The sequence below is a fragment of the Phyllobates terribilis genome, unplaced genomic scaffold, assembly GCF_046119375.1.
Source record: "Phyllobates terribilis strain yellow unplaced genomic scaffold, ASM4611937v1 Scaffold_8__6_contigs__length_399053987, whole genome shotgun sequence".
Lineage (NCBI taxonomy): Eukaryota > Metazoa > Chordata > Amphibia > Anura > Dendrobatidae > Phyllobates > Phyllobates terribilis.
Genome location: NW_027362768.1, coordinates 147,116,316 through 147,135,585, shown reverse-complemented (window position 1 = coordinate 147,135,585; position 19,270 = coordinate 147,116,316). Strand labels below are relative to the sequence as shown.

The following is a 19,270-nucleotide window of genomic DNA, read 5'->3' as shown; positions in this document are numbered from 1 at the left end:
AAATGTAACAAAAACTTAAACACCAAGTCATTTTCTGATGACAAATTCCCTGTAAATTGGAGAATAAGCAACAAAGTTTTTTTTTTACTTACATTGGAAAAATAATAAATTAAGACAAATTTCACTTTCTAACAAATAACTTTATTGTCGGCAGATGGAAATATATTTATATATGTACATTTCTATGACATTTAAAAAACTGCGCACAATTTTACACATCGGTCATAAAATCACAAGTGTTTCAAAAACTAAGTCTGGTTCACAAAATGACACACACGGGACTGTAGTCACTTTTTCATACAATTACGTATTTAGAGGGTCTCCCATCGTTACTACCTATAGGTCAGATACGTCACTCCGAGGCCGATATTCTGACTCGTGGAATCAGATTGCAGCCATTGTATCCAGGAACATGAGGCGGGTAATAATGGTTTGAGTAGTGGTTGATGAAATCTTATCCCTGGCACAGACTGGCAACGTTTTACCAAACAGTGAGTGGAATCGGTAAGACGGCATACAGTTCGGGCAGCACTGGTGAAAGGAGAAATGGACTAACATGAACATTTTTGCTGCATGGGGACATCAGAGTCTGTAAAGCGCAGGTTTTTCGCACCGGTGGCTGCTGAATGCTCGTTGTCCAGACTTTCCGACATCTTTTCACAGATGATATCCACAAGCCGCTCAAAGACCTGCTTCACCTGTATGTTCTCCTTGGCACTAGCTTCAAAAAATTCAAACCCTATTAAATGATAAAAAAAAATTAAAAATTGTCCATGTCACATGGTTTTACACTCCAGAGCAGCAATCATACCGCTTTCACGCTTTTGTATAGGCTAGGGCTAGACGGTAACTTTGGCCTCATCGTAGCATACTGCAGGTGAATAGAGTTGCATTGCAACCCCTAGGGTACTGTGACAAAGTTGCAAAAATTTCAGAACCAACTGCATTTTTGCAACTTGCTTGTTGCCATACCCTAGGGATTGTGGTTCACCTGCAAAGTAGCACTTAAACAGAGCTATCTTTGGTCATGCAACCTGTGTTGTGGCCACAGTTGAGGTGTAATCCTACCTGTGTGCTTACATCTCTCTATTACTTTCCTAATTAAATTGCTCACAGTTTTAAGATCTTGTAAGGTTGGCATCAATTATTGGAGAACTAGGATGAGGGCTCCTCGGTGCACCCTTGGTGTGGCCAAAGACTCAGTGCACCATTCCGCCATCTCAATTACAATTCCCTGCAAATCCCCATATGGTGATTGACCCTTCTCGCTTTGGAGTGCTGCCTTAATTGAATCCTCAGCCCTGAACACACTGACACTGCGGGAGCCAAGACAGTGTCAGCCTAGACATGCACTTATCCTTCTCCGTCGGTTGCTCACGGCACACAGGATCACAAGAGTAGCAAGCGGCTGATGCTAACAAAAGAGGAAAATGAGAATATTCCCTCTCTGACACTGCAAGGGGGACACGCTGCAGACAGGAGAGAGGGTTGAGAGTCCCCCTGCTCTTACACGGTGTGCTCTCGGCTCCTGTGGTGGGCAGGGCTGGGGATTCAATTCAGTGTCACGGGTGTGACAGACCGTCTCTCCAGATCTGGCTGTAGAAGGTCACTGTGCTTGGCATTGCAGACGCCTTCTTGATTCCCTCATCTCTGTAGTATAGGTATATCATTCTTCCTTTAGGACCCAGCAGCGACCTCCACCTTCTACTGCTGATTAACACACCCTTGCTTGGTAGTTAAATACTCTCAGTTTCTCCAGAGAGTCGCCGGTGATAGTTCTATGTACCTCTGTGTTGGCTTGGAGCACTAGCAGTCGGCGGCTAGTTTCTTCTCTGGTGCCCTTGGAGGACAGTTGGTGTTATCTCTCTGGTGTCTGATCAAGGTGAGTGTATCCCCTTTGTTTGTCTACCTTGTTGTGTTTAGTTTGTAGTGGGGCTTGACTAGTGCTCACCCTGTCCCCTCCCTATCTAGGGCCATGCTCTAGGGACATTCAGGACTTAGGCTCCTGCTCAGTGATAGGCGAGGAACCAATATGGGGACGATAGGGTAGGCAGGGCGATATTAGATGTGCCTAGGGGTCTCCACTACTCCTATCCCTAGTGTTTGGGCTCCCTTCCCCTCTTCCCTTCGTGTTGCACTTAGTCTTTCCTTCACCTTGCGTGACATTTAGGCAGCGCTCCATAGCAAATGCTGTCACTCACCATATTGAGATGTGTGCAAGAGTTTAATGGAGAGGGCAGAATGGTGCACTGAGCTTTTGGCCACACCAAGGGTGCACAGAGGAGCCTTCAGTTACATTAAAAAAATATATTGGCTTTGTAAAATGAAAACTAGTCAAATCAGTACTAAGTGTATGATTTGTATAGGGGTCCCTAGGTAACCTAAATGAACGTATAAGTGGTTTAATTTGAGTTTTGGGGGGGTGACACTACATTTAAAATGTACTTTATAGCACAAATTAAAATACATATCAAACTTTCTGACTCTCGAAAATAGTTTAAACTTTAAAAAAAAGTAAAAAATTAAATATTTTAAAATTATAGAAATGTTTTTCATTTTCTGTAATTAAGCCTCATCCCGTGAATGTACAGGTGCAGGCAAACCGCTTTACTGCCTGTAATTAAACTGTCATTTATGCTTCAAGTCGTTAATAGCAAAATATATTCCTCCATCCAGTGACTAAGCAGATCCATGTCTACAGAGTGTCAGTGTGGCAGACTTGTAAATGACAGGACTGTAAAATGCCAAGGTTAATGGATTAGATTATTAATTAAAACCTGTGCATGGCAAGGATTCACTTCTGCCTGTATCCAGATAAAGGCTAAGGCTGTGTTCAGACGCTGCAGCAGTGTGCTGCGTAGCAAAACCTCATGCAAGTTACTATGATTTTTAAATGGAGTTATCAGTTTTGCGGTAAACTTTGAAGGGTTACTGATTTTACAAGGGTTATTCCCAACATAGGTGATAACTTTGGTGAGGATCTTCATGGTCTGAGAATGGCCCTCTGAAATGCCCTCACTGATCCCAAAAATGGGCCTGTGAAATGCCCTCACTGATCCCAAAAACAAGCCTGTGAAATGCCCTCACTGATCCCAAAAACGGGTCTGTGAAATGCCCTCACTGATCCCAAAAACGGGCCTGTGAAATGCCCTCACTGATCCCAAAAACGGGCCTGTGAAATGCCCTCACTGATCCCAAAACCGGGCCTGCGAAATGCCCTCACTGATCCCAAAAACGGCCCTCTTAAACGCTGTATTTGGCTTTCTTCTGCAAGCCCTGTAAAAATTAATGAACGGACACCTATCCATTCTGACCAGACATTTTAGAGTCTTATTGTCGGGGGTTTTAAGCAGTCGGACCCCAACCAATCGGAAGGTTATAGCCCACCATGTGGCTAGAATATAGTTTTCAATGTTGGGAATAAGGCTTTAATTAGTGACAGTTGCAGTCCACAAGGTTGCACACAACGCTGTAATTCTTTGGACAGCAACTGTAGCTCAAGTGTTAAAATTAATCAGTAGTGCTACAAAATATCACAGAGCCCTACAAAAAGGGAACCTTGTACCAAGGACAATTTAGACAATTAGCTCCTGACAGTCAGATTTTTACAGGATATGGAAGAGAGAGAACAGGGTCTACGGCATCTGCAGAACATACAGACCCAATATGGATGGTTAGTTCGTCCTATAAGTCACAGCAGTTTCCATTCCACCCATATAGGTAAAGGATGTCATCATGGTTAGGAGATATTAATACACAAGTACTGTGTCCCAGTAAAAGGGGAAGGAAAGGGTTAAAAAGATGGAGCCCAGAGAAATGCTGCTGCTGCATTTCAGGTTGGTCAGTTGCCAGGATATCCGTCTGATGCCTGGTGGGCATCTAAGAATCTACAGCAGCCCCATATAGAATGAATAGAATATCTCAGAGCCCTTTTCTTGAGATCAGTGATGGTTCCAGTAGTAAGACCTCCACTGGTCAGAAAGTTATTCCTTCTATCCTGTAGATAGATGGTCACTTTCCATGTTGGAAATAACCCTTTAAACAGTGGCGTACCGTTAATAGCGGCAGATCACAAGGCAGCTATGGGACCCATGAGTCTGGGGGGCCAGATGCCGGAACCGGGCCCCCTTACCTGACTTTCAACTGTATCTCTGTCACTGTTCCCAGTCTGATGTCAGCGCAACATGCGCGATTACGTCATTACATTGTGACAGAGCACACACTGCAGAGACTGGAGAAGTGGGGGAATGGGGAGAGGCGAGTATTTTTTAAAAATCAGAGTACTTTGTGGGGGGCCATTACACTGTCCAAAGGGCCATGTGGGGGGCCATTACAATGTCCAGAGGGCCATTACACTGTCAAGAGGGCCATGTGGGGGGCCATTATACTGTCTGGAAGGCTATGTGGGGGACCAATATAGTGTGTGGGAAACTAAAGGGTTTTACTAGGGGAAACATTACTTTGTAATGGCTGCAAAATTGTAGAATATGCGTTTGTGCCCCCCCCCCCCCCCCAATTTTTTTTTTTTTTTGGGGGGGGACCCCAATTATGACTTGCTATGGTGCCCCATGATTTCTATGTACACCCCTGCCCTTTAATGTCTATGTTTGGATGTTTAACATGTTGTATGATGGTGGTATGCAGCACTGGCCTCCCTGCTGTACAGTTTGGGTTGGTGATGCTGGATACAGAGTGTTACAATGTAGATTGATGACTTGTGATCTTCTATAGAGCGCAGGCACAATGCAGACAATCAGCTGGAAGGATCACAAAGAAGAGCCAAGTTTTCAGCTGACTCTGAGCTTGTAACTTCTATACAAAACGATCAGCTGCCATTGTCCTCAACTGCTGATCCGAGCGAGCAGATGAGGAGGGTGATGATGATGATGTGGGGACATGAGGCATCAACCCTGTAATAATCACTCTGAAAGACAACCAGTCACTGCAGGACTCATTCAGGCACCACAGAAGTTCATTTGTCGCCCTATTAAATGGGACGACTAGAACTTTACCAACAACAGTGAAAGATTTGCAGCGTAAAGTTCTGCAGAATTCTACAAAATCAATGCAAATAAATTTTGTTCATGGTATCTAACTATCCACTTTGGAAAACTTTTGCTCTATAAAAAGGTGAGGTGTCCTGGAGACAAGTCAGTGAGAAGTGCAATGTAAATTCTGGTTGTCCTTACAGAAAAAAAAAAAAAAAGAAAGAATTAGGACACCCATACAAAATCAATGGATGTTTGAGGATTTAAATGGACAGAAGACACACACACACACACACACACACACTTGTTGATATCCAAATCTCTGCCTGGAAAATTACTGATTTATAAGATCTATAAAGTAACTTTAAAGTCCTATGAAGTTGGCCCTAATATACTAACTCAATGATATATGTACCTGATGGTGCTTTATAAATAATGGGTATTTTATTTTTTGGCTTTATTTTAAAATAATTTGAATTTATAGATTTTTTTGATGTGCCGAAAAGCACCTGCAGACTAAGGCCAATGCACTGCACAAGAGATATTTTTAGCAATAACAGACTGCAATGCATCTTGTATCCTGCAGGGGGTGGTGCAGCATAGAACATACCGAGTTGATCAGCAAGGTGCTTCCCTTTTTCAGTCGCTATCACCCGCTCTTCCTCCATATCACATTTATTTCCTACCAAAACAACTTGTGCATTGTCCCAGGAGTAGGTCTTTATCTGTGTAGCCCTAGTAAAACAAAGAATAAAACAAATTTAATAAACGAGGAACTGGACGCATCCAGAAAATTCCTTTAATTTGGCATTTAAATCTGGGTTTTAGATTTGCAAAATAATCTGGAATTTCACAAAATCGGTGGCAGACGACAAATCAGAAGACTGCTCTGGTCTAGCTGATGTTAGCATTTCATTTTGGGCGCTTTGAAATAAAATTAACAATAGATGATATCCCAGTAATGGTGATCTCCAGAACAATGTAGCACTGTGCCATCAATGGACACTTAGTTTATGGTGAGCTGTATATTATATAGTACAGACCAAAAGTTTGGACACACCTTCTCATTTAAAGATTTTTCTGTATTTTCATGACTTTGAAAATTGTACATTCACACTGAAGGCATCAAAACTCTGAATTAACACATGTGGAATTATATACTTATCAAAAAAGTGTGAAACAACTGAAGATATGTCTTATATTCTAGGTTCTTCAAAGTAGCCACCTTTTGCTTTGATGACTGCTTTGCACACTCTTGGCATTCTCTTGATGAGCTTCAAGAGGTAGTCACCGGAAATGGTCTTCCAACAATCTTGAAGGAGTTCCCAGAGATGCTTAGCACTTGTTGGCCCTTTTGCCTTCACTCTGCGGTCCAGCTCACCCCAAACCATCTCGATTGGGTTCAGGTCTGGTGACTGTGGAGGCCAGGTCATCTGGCGTAGCACCCCATCACTCTCCTTGGTCAAATAGCCATTACACAGCCTGGAGGTGTGTTTGGGGTCATTGTCCTGTTGACAAATAAATGATGGTCCAACTAAACGCAAACCGGATGGAATAGCATGCCGCTGCAAGATGCTGTGGTAGCCATGCTGGTTCAGTATGCCTTCAATTTTGAATAAATCCCCAACAGTGTCACGAGCAAAGCACCCCCACACCATCACACCTCCTCCTCCATGCTTCACGGTGGGAACCAGGCATGTAGAGTCCATCCGTTCACCTTTTCTGCGTCGCACAAAGACACGGTGGTTGGAACCAAAGATCTCAAATTTGGACTCATCAGACCAAAGCACAGATTTCCACTGGTCTTATGTCCATTCCTTGTGTTCTTTAGCCCAAACAAGTCTCTTCTGCTTGTTGCCTGTCCTTAGCAGTGGTTTCCTAGCAGCTATTTTACCATGAAGGCCTGCTGCACAAAGTCTCCTCTTAACAGTTGTTGTAGAGATGTGTCTGCTGCTAGAACTCTGTGTGGCATTGACCTGGTCTCTAATCTGAGCTGCTGTTAACCTGCGATTTCTGAGGCTGGTGACTCGGATAAACTTATCCTCAGAAGCAGAGGTGACTCTTGGTCTTCCTTTCCTGGGGCGGTCCTCATGTGAGCTAGTTTCTTTGTAGCGCTTGATGGTTTTTGTAACTGCACTTGGGGACACTTTCAAAGTTTGCCCAATTTTTCGGACTGACTGACCTTCATTTCTTAAAGTAATGATGGCCACTCGCTTTTCTTTACTTAGAATTTGTATTATGGCAAGAAAAAAGCAGCTAACAGTCTATTCAGTAGGACTATCAGCTGTGTATCCACCTGACTACTGCACAACACAACTGATGGTCCCAACCCCATTTATAAGGCAAGAAATCCCACTTATTAAACCTGACAGGGCACACCTGTGAAGTGAAAACCATTTCCGGTGACTACCTCTTGAAGCTCATCAAGAGAATGCCAAGAGTGTGCAAAGCAGTCATCAAAGCAAAAGGTGGCTACTTTGAATAACCTAGAATATAAGACATATTTTCAGTTGTTTCACACTTTTTTGTTAAGTATATAATTCCACATGTGTTAATTCATAGTTTTGATGCCTTCAGTGTAAATGTACAATTTTCAAAGTCATGAAAATACAGAAAAATCTTTAAATGAGAAGTTGTGTCCAAACTTTTGGTCTGTACATACATACATACACACACAATAATAATAATAATAATAATAATAATAATATATTTTGCAATGGCTTACATAAGTGTGGTGCCAAATGGTGCCTTAAAGAAAAAACAAAAGCTTGCAAACATGACCTTATAAGCAGATATGTACTTAATGGGTTATTCCCATCTTCATAGAAGAAGCTTGTCGGAAATCACTTGTAAATATAAGTGATATCCCTTATTAAAATTTTCAGCCGTTCTTGAGATATTACCATTTTTTTCATCTGTTTACAGCTCGTTGCCTTGGAGACCGACCACCGCTGCTAGACAGCAGAACCTGCACAGTGCTTACAAGCCTTTTTCTATTGAGCTTCTAAGCACATGTTGAAGTTGGTGGTCTTGCTGGAGAGTGCAGTTGCCTCCTAATCCTGCCCAGCTTCAGCGCGGTGCTTAAAAGTGCTGTGGTGGTCGGTCTCCAAGACAACGAACTGTAAACAAAAGTAGTAATATCGCAAGATGAACTGACATTTTTAATAAATAGTAAATTGCAAAATTGCTTGTTTCTACAAGGGCTATCTGACAATATCCATCTACGGAGATGGGAAATAATCCTTTAAAATAAAATTTAAAAGCTATGATTTCTGGTTAGAAAGTGGGAAAAAGTCGAGTGCATCACCAAAAATTCCATCACAAAAAGGATTAAATTACAGTCTTTGTGGTGTATTGCTGAACTTCTTGTTTTAGTTTTTTTTTCCAATTCTTTGGTAGAAATTACAGGAAAATATATTTTTGTATTTTCTATATTTGCGCTATGTGGAAATGCGTGTGTAACTCCTATGCACGAGCATAGTTTATAGGTCTGAGTGAATTTGTAAGCTTAATGTCAATACACATTTGTGTGGGCATGACGGACGGGGCGGCCCCAGACAAGTCCTGCACAGGGGCCCTTGGCTGTTAATATCAGTCCCTGCAATATGGATACATTTGGAGTATGTACAGGAATCTTATGTTGAACACAGTTAAAAATGTGTGAATGGAGTTTTAAGGGGTGAGTCAGTATACTAGGACCCCCACTGTGGTGTAAAAAAAAAACCTCCACTCTAAAACCCTGTTCTCAGCCAGGGATTAAAGAAGGCTTCTGACCTCTAGAAATAACACCCAACAGGCTCCTGTTCCAATGCAGTTGGTGCCATATATACTGACATCACCACTGACGTGACTATCACATTTTATGTGGTCATCACACCGGGCAAAAAGTGTTGAAGGACCAAGACAATGTAGGAAGGTTGCAGAGTTAAAAAATAAGAAGCCATGATGTACTTAATAATTTGATAAGTTTGGAGCTTATGAGAAAGAAGGGGAAAAAGGGGAGAAAAGAAGGGGGAAAAGAAAAATGGAGATGGAGAAAGAGAAAGAAAAACGAGAAAGAAGGTTTTTCCACTTTTTCCTTTCCATCCGTCAGTGAAAAACGAACCACACAAGCATGTCATCCGAATGCTGTCATGGGTATTAGTGCTATCCATGAAAAAAACGGATCACACTCATACGAGAAAAACTAATGTGTGAATGAGGCCTTATAGGCAACTAATAGAATATTAGGAGCTACTAGGAGGACGTACCAGTCCTGCACAGCATTATACGACTCCTCATTGGCGATGTCATACATCAGTATGAACCCCATTGCCCCTCTATAATATGCCGTGGTAATAGTCCGGTATCTTTCCTGTCCAGCTGTGTCCTGAAAAAAAAAAAAAAAAAGTATTCGTCAGATACCACGTTAAACATTTTCTAAATTCCTCTGTACGGTTATAACAGGATTGAAAGAATTTGCAAGAGGTGAAGTGTGAAAATTCACATCCCAGAAACATATTTGTAGGTTTACATATTATTACCAATATGTTTGCGCAAGATAAAAATTGTGAAACGCTTTAAATGGGTTGTCCCGTCTTGGGGACAATTTTTTTTTTACTTAAGTGCATGTATTTGGGCATAAAAATAATTTCTGCAAATGGGGTTCATTATAAATTTTTCACCGTTTTTTCTTTGTTTTCCTGCATATTCAATTTTGATGCGGTCTGTGGTCAAATCAGTTAAGAGGCGCTGTGAAAATGACAGTTCCAACTCTCCCGTCAGAACGGGCTCACTGATGGTTTTTCAGTTAACTCATTCTGCAGACAGCAATTCGCCGGCCAACACAGAGGATATAGAAGAAGTCAAAAAAGGTACAAAACATTTATTAAAAACAAATTGCAAAAATAAGTTTTATCCCCATGCATTTAAAGGAAAAAAATATGCATGTCTCAAAAAAAGATGGACAACCCATTTAAAACCAGAAAAACTGAACAAGCAAACCTGCAGTGTAAAGTATGGACGGTAAATCTAGAAAAAGGTGGATTTAAGAATATTTCTAAAGTCATGGTTTCCAATGGTAGATCCTGATGATGCAGATCTGAAAAGCAGCCTAAAAACAAATTGGTAACTACTTAAAAGATACAGGTGCATCTCAAAAAATTAGAATATCATCAAAAAGTTAATTTCAGTTCTTCAATACAAAAAGTGAGACTCGTATATTATATAGAGTCATTACAAACAGAGTGATCTATTTCAAGTGTTTATTTCTGTTAAAGTTGATGATTATGGCTTACAGCCAATGAAAACACAAAAGTCATTATCTCAGTAAATTAGAATTAACAAAAAACACCTGCAAAGGCTTCAGATGCATTTAAAAAGGTTCCTAAGGCTGTGTGCTCACGATGCATTTTTTAACCATTTCCGCAGCGGCAAAAACGCTGCAGAAATGCTTAAAAAACGCTTGGTAGAAGGTCTGCCATGTTCCCCAATGATAATCCGCATGTGCTGTGCCCATGCTGCGTAAATTTCCGCTGCAGATAATCATTGCGGAAAAAAACGCAGCACTACCAATTATTTTGCGGAAGTGCTGCGTTTTCGCCGCCATTGACTTGCATTAGAACGCATGGATTACGCATCACTGTATATGTAGATGCGCATTCCAAGCGTTCCAATGTGCGGATGGTACCCAGGTCTAGAGGAGAGGAGACTGTCCTCTGGACCTGGGTACCATTGAAAACTGTAAAAAAAAAATAAAATAAAAAATATATCCTTACCTTCTGGCGGCCCCCCTGCTGCGCTCCTCCTCGCTTGCTGGCAGTTCGCAATGTACTGAAGGACCTGCGCTGACGTCATAGTCATGTGACGGGTTACGCGACGCTGACGTCGGCAGGTCCTTCAGTGTATCGCTGCCGGCAAGGGAGAATGGAGGGAAAGCAGGACACCGGGTGCCATCGGAGGGTAAGTATATATTTATTTTTTGTCATTCTCTCGGGTCACACTATATAAATCCATGCCATTTGCATGGATTTATATAGTGTGACCAAGTTGACAAGCACTTTCCCAAGTGATTCTAAAATCGCTTGGAAAGTGCTTGTCAACCCGCATGCGGAAATGCATGTGCAGAACTCATCACATCCGCTTGTCCCTGGCAGGAAAAACGCATGTACAATCCGCATGTGTTTTTTTCTGCCAGGGAGATGCAGAAATGCTCAGGAAAAAATCCTGAGCATTTCTGCATCGTGGGCACTTAGCCTTAGTCTGTTTCAGTAGACTCCACAATCATGGGGAAGACTGCTGACTTGACAGATGTCCAGAAGGCAGTCATTGACACACTCCACAAGGTCCCAGAGTCTGGAGGAAGAGTGGCGAGGCCACAATCCAAGCTGCTTGAGGTCTAGTGTGAAGTTTCCACAATCAGTGATGGTTTGGGGAGCCATGTCATCTGCTGGTGTAGGTCCACTGTGTTTTATCAAGACCAAAGTCAGCACAGCCGTCTACCAGGACATTTTAGAGCACTTCATGCTTCCCTCTGCCAACAAGCTTTTTGGAGATGGAAATGTCATTCTCCAGCAGGACTTGGCCCCTGTCCACACGGCCAAAAGTACCAATACCTGGTTTACACACAACAGTATCACTGTGCTTGATTGGCAGCAAACTCGCCTGACCTTAACCCCATAGGGAATCTATTATAGAGAATCTATGGAGTATTGTCAAGAGGAAGATGAGAGACCCCAGACCCAACAATGCAGACGAGCTGAAGGCTGCTATCAAAGCCACCTGGGCTTCCATAACACCTCAGCAGTGCCACAGGCTGATCACCTCCATGCCACGCCGCATTGATGCAGTAATTGATGCAAAAAGAGCCCGACCAAGTATTGAGTGCATTTACTCAACATACATTTCAGTAGGACAACATTTTGGATTTTAAAAACATTTTTCAAGCTGTTATAAAATATTCTAATTTAGTGAGATAATGACTTATCTTTTCATTGGCTGTAAGCCATAATCATCAACATTAACAGAAATAAACACTTCGAATAGATCACTCTGTTTGTAATGACTCTATATAATATATATGAGTTTCACTTTTTGTATTGAAGAACTGAAATAAGAATATCATCAAAAAGTTCTGTTTATTTTGCGAGATGCACCTGTACCAACTTCTGAAGCCCATCCATGTCCAAAGTTTTGGGATGTACCGACAGTCAAAGAATTTGTCTTGTATGGCAACATTAAGGGATTGTTATTTATGCAGATCTATAATATATTCTGTAAAGGGTCATCAAAACTAACACTTCAATATAAAAGATCTTTAGAAGTCTAGATTCCCATGTAGCATCTCCACTGCGGACCCCCCCACAGCACCACTTACCACTGCAAATATCATTGTAGAGAAGCAGGTGGGGGGGCTGCACATTTGCATTGAACGAGGTAAAGCTTGCATCTAGATGTGCAGCATAAATTGACCTGCTGAGGATCGGAAACACGCAGCTCCTGTCAATTTACCCTGAAGATATATTTTGCAGCATGTGGTGAGGTTTTATTAAAATGTCATACATTATTATTGAGACTGTAAAAGGATGTTGATTTTCTGCACTGTGGAATAAACGGTTAGACCTCTGTTTTTCCGATACAAAATTGCTCTGCGAAGAGAGAGTTTATTGATACAATTCTAGGTCCATGCAGCCACCACTAGAGGGAGCTGAGGAGCTAAATGCATACAGCTCTTGAGCTCAGTGTATACATTGTACGGATCCTCTTATATGTCCTTATGTGATGCTTGAAATGTATCCCGTATAAAACAAAAAAACTGGAATGATACATATAGAACAAAACCGGATGCAATATAAAAGTCAAAAATGTTTCTAATTTTGAATGGATCCACTAATAATAATAATCTGTTTAAAACATGATACTTTGGGTCAGTTTTTCATGAATTTTTAAAAAAGTCATTTTTACTAGATGGGTCTCTAAATACCTAGACATGCCCAATGCTTAAAAAAAAAAATTATTCATTAACAGATGATCATCCATTAGAACGACCCATAGACCAAGAAAAAAAATTATAATAATCAATGTAGGACCCCAGCATTAACTGTTGTAGGACCTCATCATTAAACTGTTAGAGTCCCAGAGAACCCCTTTAATTTTTATGATAAATTGATCAAACAAAAAAAAACAAAAACACAAAACCATGATAAATGATAAAAGGTAACTTTCCAAAAATACCAAATACAACACAGTTGTCCCTTTAATAGTACATGGTTACACTTAGATAATTTAATACCTATAAATTTCTGAAAACTATAAACTCCAAAGCCAGAAATTATAATAAAATAATCATCATCTGGTTTTAGTGCCTCCATAGAAGAACCTGAAAGCAGCAGATTCCCAGGTGCCCATCTGCCCTTTCAGAAGCTGTAAAGGTCTCTCTGAATTGCGGCACAGGTCAAACGGAGCTTTGATGAAAAGTCATTTTGCTGATCACCCGATACATTTGCGAGGAGTTAAAGCAGAATGATTCACGCAGATCCAGTGATTATACGCAGCAATTAGCAGCCTCAGAAAAGACTCCTTTCAAAACTTTTCCATAGCATCTTAATGATGCCAAGATAATGGCAGAAGTGAAAAGAGCCAAAAACACTGGGTCTAATCAACAGCTATGGTTACATTGGAGATGTCAACCATATAATAAAAAGCACAAAATTAAATAAAATAAAGTAATAAAATATAAATGTTGTGGAGAAAAATTAAAGACATCTCTGGAGAGGGGACAGATCACCCTCACATTGAGCATATGGGAATAAGTATAACTGGAGAAGTGAGTGAGAGCGGACACTTCAATCTCCATTGAAGTAGAGAGCCTCCTGCAGAGACCAGGTAATTGCAACAGGCGGTCTGCTCTGGGAACCAGACACCAGAGCCAGGATTCTTTTACTCCAAGGCGGGGAAGTACACTTCCAGGGCCAGAGCTTCCTCTAATCAAAGCACAGGTGCAGACTTTTTGGAGCCAGTTGTCAGTGATGAATATTGGGGTTTGCATTGATCCGATATTTATGGGAGATATATTTTTGGCATCATAGCAAAGGGACAAACGTAAAGCATTCACTCACATCACCGTAAGGCCATTCTAACCCCTCCAACATAATATCGGTCCGATGGATGATGTTATTTACGCTATGTTTCATCTCTATAGACAGGTAAAATTGCGATAGGAAACATGACAAAAATATCCACCGCCTGGGACCTCCAGGGGCAAAGATATACTGAAAGTTATGGATCTCCTAAAATTCTTAAAGACCTAGCACATCCCACAACTAGCACCTATATGGGCGCACCAAGAAGAGGTATGTGGGCTTAACCTTGATCTGATAAAAGCCAGAGTTATGGTGTCTGCCATTGTTCATTCTGGAATACATAGTTCACTGTGAGAGTGTTCCACTTTGCTAATTGGAGTGCTTCCCTACATAAAAGATAATAGCCATTCCTGCAACATCAGGTTTAGTACTTCTTTCGTTATTACTTTTTATAATATGTAGTTGTATATACTGTAGTTTTGTTCTCATTTTCTAACATCTTTATATTTTTTTCTAAACACTGCCTACCTTTCCAGATTAAATATTTAAAATTTAATAGCCCTGTTCCTCTTGCTCTGTAAGCCGCACCCCTGAAGCCATATGCTACCTATAAAGAGTGTCTAAATGGCCTGTATAAACGAGAGGTGGTGGCATCTAGTAGTTCTTTTGTTATTGTGGTGTTGGCAGTGACTGTACCGGGGCATGCATGCATGCATGCATGCATGCATGCATGAGATATAGATATATGGACAAAATAATGGAAACACCTTGAAACATCAACAAAAGTTTGTTTAATATGGTGTAGGTCCACCTTTTGTGGCGATTACAGCCTCAATTCTCCGAGGTATGGATTCATACAAGGTGTGAATTGTTTCCAAAGGAATTTTAGCCCATTCTTCAGTTAATACACCCTCCAGTTCTTTGAGCGACGATGGCGGCGGAAATCGACGTCTAACTTGAATCTCTAAATATCGACCATAAATGCTCAATAATGTGGAGGTCTGGGGATTGTGGGGGCCAGATGAGATGCTCAACTTCATTAGAATGTTCCTCGTGCCATGCTTTAACGATTCTAGCTGTATGAATTGGTGCGTTATCATCCTGAAAGATGGCGTTCCCCTCCGGGAACAGTGCTTGAACCATAGGATGCACTTGGTCGCCCAAAATGCCTAAATAATCTCGGCTGTTAATTCTTCCATGAAGGGATATCATTGGGCCGGCGGATCTCCACGAAATAGCACCCCAGATCATCACAGAACCTCCGCCATGTTTTACGGTTGGGAGAAGGCAGTCTGGATGGAAGGCTTCTTTCGGCTGTCTCCAAACGTACACTCGGCCGGAGGTCGGAAAAGGGTAAATGATGATTCGTCGGAGAATATCACATGTTTCCACTGCTCGAGGGACCAATTCTGGAGGTTTCTACACCACTCTAAACGCTTGGAAATATTTGTCATTGAGAGCAGCGGTTTTCTAATTGCAGCTCTTCCGTGGAATCCAGATTTGTGCAGCTCCCGATGAACAGTTTTCATGGAAACTGGGTTCTGTAGGTGTTCATTGAGCTCAGCAGTGATTTTCGGAGCCGTGGTCTTGCGATCCTCTCTCACAATTCGCTTTAGAGTCCGACGGTCTCTCTCAGTCAACTTCGACTTTCGGCCGGACCTGTGCTTTGCTGCGGACGTTTTTCCTTCTCTTTCAAATGCAGTCATTATTTTGGAGACCGTACCTCTTGACACGTCAAGCATTCAGGCACTTTCGGTTACACTAGCGCCAGCCATACGAGCACCAACAATTTGTCCTCTTTGAAAATCCGAGAAGTCTGCCATTGGTATCAGGTTCTCATCAATGTTCTTACAATTCTGCAAAACAAACAGTTAATTTACATACACATCACATAACAAAAATAATCAACGACAAAACATTACCATATGTCACGGTTTGCATGTTTATAACATGTTCGAAGATTATGATGCCAAAACGTTAGGCGTTTCCATTATTTTGTCCAACCCCTGTATATGTCAATTCAGAAAAGTATATTACAATAGAGGGATTAAAATAGAAGAAAAAAATACACACACACACACACACACACACACACACACACACACACAGTAATTGAAGATTTTTCAGTATTTTCATGACTATGAAAATTGTACCTTCACACTGAAGGCATCAAAGCTATGAATTAGCACATGTGGAATTATATACTTTACAAAAAAGTGTGAAACAACTGAAAATATGTCTTATATTCTAGGTTCTTCAAAGTAGCCACCTTTTGCTTTGAAGACTGCTTTGCACACTCTTGGCATTCTCTTGATGAGCTTCAAGAGGTAGTCACCGGAAATGGTCTTCCAACAATCTTGAAGGAGTTCCCAGAGATGCTTAGCACTTGTTGGCCCTTTTGCCTTCACTCTGCGGTCCAGCTCACCCCAAACCATCTCGATTGGGTTCAGGTCTGGTGACTGTGGAGGCCAGGTCATCTGGCGTAGCACCCCATCACTCTCCTTCTTGGTCAAATAGCCCTTACACAGTCTGGAGGTGTGTTTGGGGTCATTGTCCTGTTGAAAAATAAAATGATGGTCCAACTAAACGCAAACCGGATGGAATAGCATGCCGCTGCAAGATGCTGTGGTAGCCATGCTGGTTCAGTATGCCTTCAATTTTGAATAAATCCCCAACAGAGTCACTAGCAAAGCACCCCGACACCATCACACCTCCTCCTCCATGCTTCACGGTGGGAACCAGGCATGTAGAGTCCATCCGTTCACCTTTTCTGCGTCGCACAAAGACATGGTGGTTGGAACCAAAGATCTCAAATTTGGACTCATCAGACCAAAGCACAGATTTCCACTGGTCTAATGTCCATTCCTTGTGTTCTTTAGCCCAAACAAGTCTCTTCTGCTTGTTGCCCGTCCTTAGCAGTGGTTTCCTAGCAGCTATTTTACCATGAAGGCCTGCTGCACAAAGTCTCCTCTTAACAGTTGTTGTAGAGATGCGTCTGCTGTTAGAACTCTGTGTGGCATGGACCTGGTCTCTAATCTGAGCTGCTGTTAACCTGCGATTTCTGAGGCTGGTGACTCGGATAAACTTATCCTCCGAAGCAGAGGTGACTCTTGGTCTTCCTAAGATTCGCAATTTTGACAATTTCCACTTCTGTTGTGAAGACGTAAGCAGTAATCCTCAATTATATGTTCTTTGAAATCTGTCCAAAGTTGAGCGGGATTTGTAGGCGATCCAAAGACACAAATGTAGGCAAACAATTTGCGACGTTTTTTTAGGCTTATGTAGGGTAACTGCATCTTCTAAAGTAAGTGTCCACACAGTATCATCTAATAGAAGTCCTAAAGCCAAACCTGCAGCTTTAAATGTATTGTGCAATACTCCGTTAACTGTTTTCAAATCGTCGTAACTTCTAGCTCCTTTGACATGCAGTAGTAACAGCCGAAGGCAAGATCTTTCTTGATTCTAGACACTAACCGTATACATGCATCCAATTATTCTGCCAAGTCCTCGTTGTCTTGGATTCCAAGTTTTATTCCAAACATAATGCTCTGGAATCTCTCGATACAAATACTGCCTTGCGTTTTCGTCACATTGGTTTAGCAAAAACCATTCCATTAATGTTGACGTCGTGCTTAAAGTTTTTGAGACATCTTTGACTTGAGCATTTTCAAAGAAATAAAGCTGCTGTTGACTTGGTAAATGAATAGCTAAAAGTATAATGGCATGGGACTGTGAATGCACTGGAAACTCAAATATCCTCCAAGCAGCTTCTGGAGCACTCACATATCTTGAGTCAACAAAACATGATGATTCATCGTGATTGACTGTTTTCTATTGTATTTCGATGTTAGATTTGTCATGCCCCTTGTAGATGTACTTGAAAAGATATTTTACACTTTTTATTGAAGCGCAGATTTCAACGTTGATGCGACAGTTGTAGCGTTTTTATAAGTACGGGTTGTATGGAACTATCCACGAGTTATTTATAATTTTTTTGTTGTGTACAATGTTACCAATGAGTTGTCACTGGTAGGATGGGTAGCCATTCAAATCTTTAACAGTGTGCTGTTTTAATTGCTTTGGAAACCCTTTTGTACACTTTCCATTTTGCATGCATGGACTTTTTGGATTTGCTTCACCGCATGGGCCATGAACCATATTACAGATTACAATATTATACAATTCAGGATACTTTGCTTGCTTAGGAATTTCAGCCCACACTATATTGTCAATTTCATCCTCCGTGCTAACTTGGAATCCACGTCTAAGATAATTAGTATATGCGCATGTGGAAGACCTCTTTTCTGAAACGCTATTACGTGTACCATTGCTACGACAGTTCCAAAAAGCCCATTTTTTAGGTCTTTGAAAAGGTTGCTGAGTTTTAGTCGAAATACGTGTGCAACTAAGTCCGGCCTGTGTTCAACTTGCTGCCAGGGTTGTAGATTTTCGGTAATTTCCGGCCATTTAGGATTACAGGTCATTGTTAAAAAATGTCAGGTCTTCCATACTTTGTGACTATTGCCATTGCATCTTGATAACGCTGTTGCATGTTGCGGGGGCTACCTTCAAACGACGACGGGAGAATTACTGTTTTTCCAATTGGAATTCCTTTTTGAATGGATTGTTTTTGCAAATGTTCTTGAAGAAGGCAGTAGTCTTCAACTTTAAGTTGTTTTTGGTTCATTCGTATGAAATTGAGCCGATTAGCTTCAATTTTAACGTATGTGTCGACTAAGTACTGTTGTGTCAGTTTCCCACAGTTTAAAATAGGATTGAAGTAATTTCGGACAGACAGAAGAAAACTGTAGTACTGGAGTTGTGTAATTCTTCTTGAAGTTCCTTGCTGGTGTAGGTTTTCATGCCACCCTTGATCACCTCTTGGAAAGAATAGCGGATACAGAAGAGCATCAAGGTTGCTGTGCAAAATGCTAATTTGTTGTGTTTTAGGAACGAAAGGGTTGTTTTGGTCTGGCTTAGGATGGACTAACATATCCCTTTGAAAAAGGAGGCTCTCCATCATCGTTTTGAAAAACAACTGCGACCTCAATTACACGTGGTTTGTTGTAACATCGGGGATCTTGTTGACGTTCTTGTTTAATGGCCATGATAATAGAAGGCATTTCCGTCCCATTTTGTATAGCTCTCTGTTCCTCCTCAGCTTCGACGTTTTTTAGCATGCGATATGCGGCAGCAAATGGGCTGATTGTTTGTAAATGTACA

General features: G+C 41.3%; 1 protein-coding gene across 3 annotated transcripts in view; it reads right to left on the bottom strand.

The window, feature by feature from the left end:
- Positions 1-152: 152 nt before the first annotated feature.
- Positions 153-19,270, bottom strand: part of RAB3B (RAB3B, member RAS oncogene family) — a 77,969-nt gene continuing 58,851 nt past the window's right edge. Inside the window, exons 4-6 of one of the 3 annotated variants that reach the window (XM_073643481.1) lie at positions 9,239-9,357; positions 5,599-5,723; positions 153-739 (exon numbers count right to left, since the gene is read on the bottom strand). In XM_073643481.1, the coding sequence (XP_073499582.1) occupies positions 552-739; positions 5,599-5,723; positions 9,239-9,357 (432 nt within the window). In that variant the 3' untranslated portion in view covers positions 153-551. The remainder of the gene's footprint in view (positions 740-5,598; positions 5,724-9,238; positions 9,358-19,270) is intronic. The other 2 variants (XM_073643480.1, XM_073643482.1) reach the window with 2 other exon arrangements.